Source organism: Sabethes cyaneus, chromosome 2 (genome assembly GCF_943734655.1).
Source record: "Sabethes cyaneus chromosome 2, idSabCyanKW18_F2, whole genome shotgun sequence".
Taxonomy (NCBI): Eukaryota; Metazoa; Arthropoda; class Insecta; order Diptera; family Culicidae; genus Sabethes; species Sabethes cyaneus.
Window position 1 is genome coordinate 240,329,401 of NC_071354.1, and position 8,978 is coordinate 240,338,378.

General features: G+C 45.1%; 1 protein-coding gene across 1 annotated transcript; it reads right to left on the reverse strand.

Annotated features, from left to right (window-relative positions):
- Positions 1 to 391: 391 nt before the first annotated feature.
- Positions 392 to 1,501, reverse strand: LOC128736824 (uncharacterized). Its single transcript, XM_053831317.1, has one exon. It carries the CDS (start codon positions 1,499 to 1,501, stop codon positions 392 to 394), a length of 1,110 nt encoding a protein of 369 aa, XP_053687292.1.
- Positions 1,502 to 8,978: the final 7,477 nt, after the last annotated feature.

The window sequence follows — 8,978 nt, forward strand, 5'->3', positions numbered from 1 at the left end:
TTGGCAACTGGGTGGCGAAATTTGGGCCCAGAATACACATTTAAATAATCAATATAACGAGAAAAATATACAATTTAGTATGAATATGATGATTGAATCAGTAAAAGAAATGTCCGAAGTATAATATTTTCATGTTATCAAATATCTGAACTTATAGAACCTTGTTCTGTTTCGCTCCATGTAAATTTTTTGGATAAAAGTGGCGAAATATGGATCCGTCACCCTATTATAGTTAATATTTTAAGCCCACTTACAACTTTCGCCAGCACAATTCCACGTTTTAGCTTTAGTTATATCAAAATACTCAGCTGTCAAACCGTCAACCGTCGTCTGGCCTAGAGCTCGGAACGCACACTCACGTGAAGCCTTTACAGTGGTCCCAGTTCCAATTTTACTGTGAACATCCCCCCACCCGTGTGGTTTCGGGAACTAGGTCAGTCATCTGGCTCGTTCCTTCGTTCTTATCTGCATGTACTTCCAGCAAAGCCAGTTTAACAGCAGGTCGCCATAGTAACCCATCCTTGACTTGAACCAGCCGGACTTGGCCGTCTGCACCTTTCACCGCTTCTATGACTCGTCCTCTAGCCCACCCGTTCCTCCGAGTGTCGTCTACCACCACGACCAAATCTCCAGGCTCGAGCGGCTTCACTGGATGAAACCACTTCGTACGTCTAGTGATCGTAGGAATATACTCCTTTACCCATCTTTCCCAAAACAGATCTATCAGGCATTGCGCCAATTTCCAGCTATCTCGAAGGGTACCTCCTTCATACTCCAAGTGACTTATTGGTTGCTTGATTCCTTGTGATCCGTATAGAAGGAAGTGATTTGGTGTTAGAGCCTCTTGTTGTTCGGTATCTAGGGGAATATAAGTTAGAGGTCTGCTATTGACGATCGATTCCGCTTCTAATGCTACTGTCTCCAAAATTTCGTCACTAGGATGATGCGGATGATCTGCCATTGCCTTCATCGCTGTCTTTACGGATCGCACTAGCCGCTCCCACGAACCTCCCATGTGTGGTGCAGACGGTGGGTTGAAATGCCAAGAAGTTTGAGCATTAGTAAATGTCACCGCACATTCTTCGCCAATTTTCTTTAACTGCGCTTCTAAAATGTTGCTCGCCCCTGCGAAGTTAGTCCCGTTGTCGGACATGAATGACTGAGGAGCGCCTCGACGAGCAACAAATCTCCTGATAGCAAGGATACAAGAGTGTGCCGACAAACTATAGGCAACTTCCAAGTGCACCGCACGTATTGTCAGGCATGTAAATAAGACTATCCAGCGTTTCACCAGGCTGCGCCCTTGTTTAACCAGGATTGGTCCGAAATAGTCAATCCCTGTGTGTGTAAACGGTTTAATGAAGGGCGTAAGCCTTTCTGTTGGCAACGGTGCCATCATCGGGTACTTAGGCACAGCCTTGTAGACGTGACAGTACTGACAGTTTTGGGAAACTTGTTTAATGACGCGCCGCAATGACGAAATTTGATATTTCTGCCTCATTTCGTTGCACACCGTTTCATTATTGCCGTGAAGAAAACGACGGTGATAGCTGTCGACAAGCAATAACGTTAGGTAGTGGTTTTTCGGTAGTATGATGGGATGGGCAACTCGTAGATGCTTACTACAACTCTGCTATTCATTTTTATCACCCCATACTCGTCCAAAAAAGGCGACAACTTATACATTGAATTCGATTTCGCCAACTGTAGCGAATTTTCGGCTCCGTTTCCCTTATTGTGTTTTAATATCCGTAGTTCTTCGTAATATACCTCTGCCTGCACTATTTTCCACAATCGATTCTCGGCCTGGAAAAGCTCTTCGCTGGTGAGTGGTCCAAACACTACTTCTTTTCGAAACCGCTTCACTGATCTCAGCAAAAATGCTACAGTACGCAGGAGCCTCTCCCATTTGGAGAAACGATTTAATTGTAAGAGCGGCTGACTGACGACAGAACCATGCACGTAGAGATGTGCAGGTCGTAGCTCCTCGTCCGTATAGACGTTTTGCTTTTGTACGGGCCATTGGCTCTCAGGAAGGAACAAGAAGCTTGGTCCTGCGAACCATCGGCTTGTGGGGTCGAAACTAGGGCCATTTCCCCATTTGGTCGCATCATCGGCAACATTTAGCTTTGAGGGCACGTACCTCCATTCGTCAACGTTTGTCAGAGTCAATATCTCCCCTACTCTACACGATACATACTGGTGATATCGGCGACTGTCTGACCGAAGCCACGAAAGAACCGTGGAAGAGTCGGACCACAGGTATCGCTGCCGTATAGGCAAAGTCATAGCGGAGCAAACACTATCTAGTAGACGACTACCTATCATCGCAGCCTGCAATTCCATACGAGGGATTGAGAGTGGTTTTAACGGAACCACCTTTGTTTTTGCCGCCACCAAGGCGCACCGTACAAAGTCTCCATCTTCGATCCGCAAATATGCCACGCAAGCACTCGCGTTCTCACTTCCATCTACGAACATGTGAATCTGCATATTCGTCAGTTGCTTTCCATCTACACCTCCGAAGAAACATCGAGGAACTTGCACTTGTTCCAGTTGCAACAACATATAACCCCATCTGCGCCATTCATACACTAACTCTTCCGGAATGCACTCGTCCCAGTTTGTACCAGATTTCCACACATTCTGCATGATAATTTTCCCGCCTACAGTGAAATGAGCTACGAATCCTAAAGGGTCAAACAGTGTCATAATCGTTCTCAGTACCTGGCGCTTCGTTGGCACGACTTCACTCTCAATGAGCTTTCGAATGTCTGCATGACCTCCGATGTCAAACGTAAAGACGTCTAGTGACGGCTGCCATACCAACCCGAGCACTCTTTCCACATGTTTGGGTTTCTCCAAATTCATGGTTTTGCTGCATGGTTCCCTCGACTCCCCCAGACGGTCCAATACCTCCGGGGCATTGGAAGAGAAATTTCTAATCTCGAATCCGGCCTGCTGGTGAACGTACTGCACATCCCGAACTAATTCCACTGCTTCATCTGCTGTATCGACGCTATCCAGAAAATCATCTACGTAATGCGCATTGATAATCGCTTCGGAAGCTTTCGGGTATGATTTTTCCCATACTCGAGCGTTCATATTTTTGATATATTGTGCTGAGCATGGTGAGCACGTCGCTCCGAAAGTTGCTACATCCATCACATAAATTTGTGGTGCTTCCGCTGGATTCTTCCGCCACAGAAAGCGTTGAAATTGCTTATCCTGTTCCCGGATGCGAATTTGGTGGAACATTTCACGAATATCTCCACATACCCCAACATTGCGCATTCTGAACCGCATTAAAACGTCCGTCAACGATGTCAACATATCAGGCCCCTTGAGCAGCATATCATTGAAGGACACCCCACCAGCTCGTGCGGCAGCATCCCAGATTAACCGTATTTTTCCTGGTTTCTTCGGGTTCTGAACTATCCCCAGCGGTAGGTACCAAGATTTACCAGGCTTTGTGGATTTCAGCTCCTTTTCGGTGATTTGATGAGCGTACCCTTTCCGCTCATACAACGTGACCTGTTCCTGAACACTTTTATAGAGCTCTGGATTCTTGCTAAGCTTTCTCTCCAGAGAAACCAATCTTCGAAGAGCCATCGAGTAACTATCAGGCACAACGGGATCCTCCTGCCTCAAGAGTAATCCCGTCTCATACCGGTCGCCAACGTGCTTAGTGGTCGCTTCAAGTACTTTGCGAGCTTTCAATTCACTTTCCGGTGTAAGATCCCTTGTCACGACGGCTTCTTCAACTAAAAAGAATTGTCGCATCCGCTCATGAAGCTCCCGATTGTTAAGGTCGTCATGAAATTCTAGTCGCTCTACTAAATCCGCTTTTTTCGAAGTCTTACCGAACACGCACCAACCTAGTCGTGTCTTAGCTCCAATCAGATCGTGGTCTTTCCCTTCTCGTACCTTCAGCGTCGTTAAAAGACGGGCATGCTCCACACCAATTATCATGGATGGAATCGCGTTTGAATAACTGCGGATAGGGAGGCCTTTCAAGTGCGGATACATATTTGTAAGTTCCTCGTACTGTAATGTTTGCGGTGGCAGCTTCAATGCGCTTACTGTGCGTACGTTGTTAAGGTTATACTGTTTCAGCCCCATCTGCCCCGAAACCGATACACTGATTCGCTTGGAATTTGTCTCTTCGCGCGTTACGTCGCCAGTCCAGCTGAGAAGAAGTGTGTCGACTGGACCTGTGATTCCTAATTCTGCCACGATATTATCTTCAATAAGTGTAGCTGAGGAACCATCGTCTAAGAAAGCGAAGATATTAATTTTCCGGTTATTTGCGTGGATGGTAACCGGAAGATATCGAAAAAGTGAATGGGGAACGGACGCGTGATGGTTGTGATGAGAGGTTTCACTTGTGATTCCATCTGACTTGCCCGATGATATCACATTGCCAGAGTGCAAGAGCTCATGGTGACGAATGCGGCATCCATATACTCCACATTCCTTTCCCGACCGACAAGGCCACCTTCGGTGCGGGATAAGACACATCTTACAGAGCCCCTTCAGTCTTACAATTTTCCATCGACCGTCGACACCCAGTTCTTTAAACTCTTCGCAATTCATTATCACATGGTCTAATTTGCTACAGCAGCAGCAACCTTTCTTTCCCGATATTTGATCCTCGGTCTCTCCTTGATCTTCCATTGCCGCATGTGCATGCAGGCACAACTTTTGCTTATCACGATTCTTAGCTTTCACGACAGGATCATCTATTATCTCTGGGATGGTCACATCAGACGCCGTTTGAACTATTTCAGACATGAATTCCCCGAACGTCGCCAGGTTGACTACGGGTTTCGATCGCTTATAGACAGACCACTGCATCTTCAATTGCGATGGCATTTTTTCCACGAGTTCTTGTAGTAGCATGGGATTACAGAGGTGGTCTTGCAGGTTGGACATGATCATATGATCCACCGCGTCCCGAACCGCCAGGCCGAAGTTAATGAGCGAGGGTAAATTGTCACTCTTAGGTGGAGAGACTGCGCGCACCTTTTGCAGTACCGTGTGAATAAGAATCTCCGGTCGACCATACAGTTGTCGTAGCGTTTCCATGACCGACGGCACTGATTCCGGTATCAGCAGGCGGCATCTAACTGAGTCTAGTGCCTGCCCCTTTAAGCTTCTTTGTAGTCTTGAGAGATTTTCTGCGTTTGTGAAACCACATGTTTCCGTACTGTTTCGGAAGGAACTATAAAAGAGTGGCCACTCACGTGGATCACCGGAGAACGAGGGTAGTTCTCGCGGAATGACTTGGCGTGCTGCTATTTGCGCTGTGGAAGGTCCCTGTATGTTCTGGGTATTTGAGGTAACGGCAGTACTCATCCTAGGATATGAATACAATTGTGGGTAGCTTGGAATAACACCGGCTGACTGTAACACTGGATTGCACTGGGACATAGCCACACTGTACGTTGACTGCATAGAGACAGAAGTTGAAACCTGAGATGGTAATCCTGTGCCATACATAACATTATGATTAGGCACGTTTGCTTCAAGAGACGTTAGTCCCACACCACACGAATTGTTATTAACTGCAGGGGGTACGAGAGACGGCAGTTCTCCCCCACAAAGAGGGTTGGTAATGGAATGAGGGATCGTAACTCTTGGAGCACTATGAACTGAGCTTATATTCCAGGACATGTTTGCTGTTACTGGATGTGTTGAAGAGATATTGAATATATCGACCGCACATTGCGGTACGCTTGGCGGAGGCATTGCGGGCAAGGGACTTTTGTATGGTACGTTTTGATTCAACTGTGACTGATTAAAACTAGTAGTAGCCATAATCGGTGCCAAAGTAACGTGAGTTAGTAAATTACCTTGTGAACTAACGGTACTAGCTATCGGCATATCAGTTTTACTTAATTGTAAACTACCACTAGTGGTTAGAACTACATTAGATACTGTACTTGAAATTCCAACGGATACGGGAACATTCGGCGATTGCATTAATAGAATGGAAGATTCTGCGTAAGACTGCGTAAGGACGTCTGGAGGTTGCGTCATTATTGTACCAGATACACCAGTGGTCACCGGCGTAGGTGTCGATTGGGTTATAGTTGCTGGGATTTCAAACGCACTACAAATAACGTGCTCTGGCTGATTTGCCCGCGGCGTGGAACTGGACTGCGGAATCAATGATGAACCAAACTTCTTACCGTCGGGTTCTTCAGATTGCTTCGACGTACTTGGGCCAGAAGTAACGGGTTGTTGGATTTCACCGACTATCTGTGCCGATTGCACCACTGGTGGATGATCTATTAACCACTGCTGTAGCCTGTCACGGGTTGCTCGACTAGAAGGCCTACTTTTCCTGCTCCCTACTTCACTACTTTCCGTGATCATTTGAAGCTCCGCCTTCTCCCTCAGGTACCTTTCGTCTTCTGCTGCCCTGCGCTTTCGCATTTCATCCTCTTCAGAAATGCGTTTTTGCCGGATCGCGTCCTCCTCTGCTTGCTGCTTCAGTCTCAGTTCACGCTGTTCCTCTATCAACTGTAGTTGAATCTCCGCCCGTCTAGATCGGCTACTTGTGTGCGAACTAGCAACTGAATGGCGACTTACTGCATCGCCTTTACAATTGTCGCATTTCCAGCTTCGATCCGAGTTGGCGATGGAATCACTTACACCTACACATCCGAAGTGTGCCCAAGCAGAACAAGAGTCACAGCCAACCATGTTGTCAGCAGAATCTTGTTGATCGCATTTGATACAATGTCCGGTACCGTCCATCGCGTTAACTTTACAATGATCCGAACGTTAGTAAACCTTTGATTACAATGAATTTTGAAGTTTGTTCGGATCAGAGCAAACACTGTTTTGTTAGCAGCAAAGTATTATGCAGCTTCAAACTGTAATTTTAATTTTAATTAACTCTTTAACAATTTATATAAATTTTCTATTCAACTTACATTCAGTGTTTCAGTAAACTTTTCTTCCTCTTTCGCTCAAATCTACTTTACTGTAACTCTTTCTCGTCTATACTTTCAAACTATAAATTTCCAACTTCTTCCTTCCTTTATCTGTATCTCAAGAAATTTAAACTAGTTGAATTACATTACATTATAGTTAATATTTTAAGCCCACTTACAACTTTCGCCAGCACAATTCCACGTTTTAGCTTTAGTTATATCAAAATACTCAGCTGTCAAACCGTCAACCGTCGTCTGGCCTAGAGCTCGGAACGCACACTCACGTCAAGCCTTTACAGTGGTCCCAGTTCCAATTTTACTGTGAACATATGATATTACCCTTAGTTCAATAGTTATGGTCGCACATGGTCCTTACTGTTAGCAGCAGCTCTGCTACAGCTGCTACTGCATTGTCGCCCATAAACCATAAACCAAAACAATCAAAGTGAAATGCTTTGTGATTTTAAGGAAACGGAACCATTTTTTGATAACTCTTGTAAAAAAACATCAGCTTACTGGCAAAGTTATTATGTCTATTTAGAAATTTACAGGCACAGCAATTAAGGTTGCTTCTGCTTTTTTATAAGCTGTTAAAAGGAATTGACTCCTCGGGAGTCTAAGCTGGAATCAACTTGCATTTATTCAAAATCTGGTTTCGAGACTTCAATCGACAAATGAAAATATGAGCTAATAAACATTCAAATTAACTTTAAACGGAAGCTGCAAGATTCAAGGTAAAAAATATTGTCCCCAAAAGGAATTGTTGGCCATGAAAACAAAGCTTAAACAACAGCTTTACCCTTCAAAAATATCCCGCTTTCATGCCGGAATCTACAACAAACAAATACTTGCATGATTTACCTACTGTCCCTACATTATTCTCCCTTTTATTATCTTTTGCAGGTAGTCCAGTTACAAAGGACCTGAATAAAACAGTGGACAACCCAGTGGCACCGCACAACAAGCGCCTCTCACTGCGGACCATCATCAACCATACAAGCGACGCCATCAGCCGGTTTTTTAAAAAACCTTCGCAATACTTGCACCTTCCGGAGAATTTCCCTAGCCCATTCCTCCCGCGTTGTTCAACCTTCCCCTTCAAAATAATCCCCTCCAATGCTAATCCTGGACACACCGTCGGATGCAAACAACCGGCTGCAATCGTTTCCCTCGTCAAATCCAGCGGCAGTCTCGACGGCCGTTGCCCAGAATCGATTCCCGGTAGAGGCCATCCCGTCGTCGTCGTTATCTCCGGCTGACGTTGGTCCAGTGGCTGTGTTCCGAGCCAGCGAACAGTTGTCCACCACCTCCGGTGTCATTATTGCCAGTAACGCCAGTAGCAGCCGATCAGATACCGACACCGGCAGCAGCAGCATCAGCAACAGTAGCGGAATGACCACGGTGGCAGCCGTTACTGCAGCGGCCAACAAGGCAGTGGCCGCTTTGATGGAGTACCGCCAGAGACAAGCGGCGGCGGCGCAGCAGCAGCAGCAACATCAAACCAATAACGTAAGTACTGATAAAATTTTGAATTATTTTATACGACAAAAGAGAAAAATATTCGATTTAAAGAATGTTGGTACTGTAAAACAAGGCGCCTTCATCGATTCCAAAGAAAACAGATTTTCTCGATATCCATTCTCAATAATACCTAATAAATACGCACAAGAAAAGGTCGCGAACAGTGCTTAGAAATCTCATATTCAATTTGTGCAATACGCCTGAATTGTGGCAATATACTGCTCATTCTTTGCTGTTTCTAGTACAAATGAAATCAACTCAGCATTGCCAATCTAAAACCAACGATTCGAGCGAATCACTTGCGTCCATGTTCATGCTGTTCTTTACATTCATTCATTCTCGGCAATAATGAATGAAAGCAAAAGTGATTCATGTATTTATTTTGAACTGCTGACAACGGTAAACAAAATTACAATGAAGGCAAACTTTGCTCAGAACCTCTAGTTAATTTCCATCAGCAGGGTTTTAATTGATTTCAAAAAGCAAGCAGATTCAAAGACTAAACTTTGAGAA

Bases quoted from the DNA above. Each gene is read 5' to 3' on its own strand.
- LOC128736824 (XM_053831317.1), bottom strand. From the start codon at position 1,501: ATGAGGCAGAAATATCAAATTTCGTCATTGCGGCGCGTCATTAAACAA.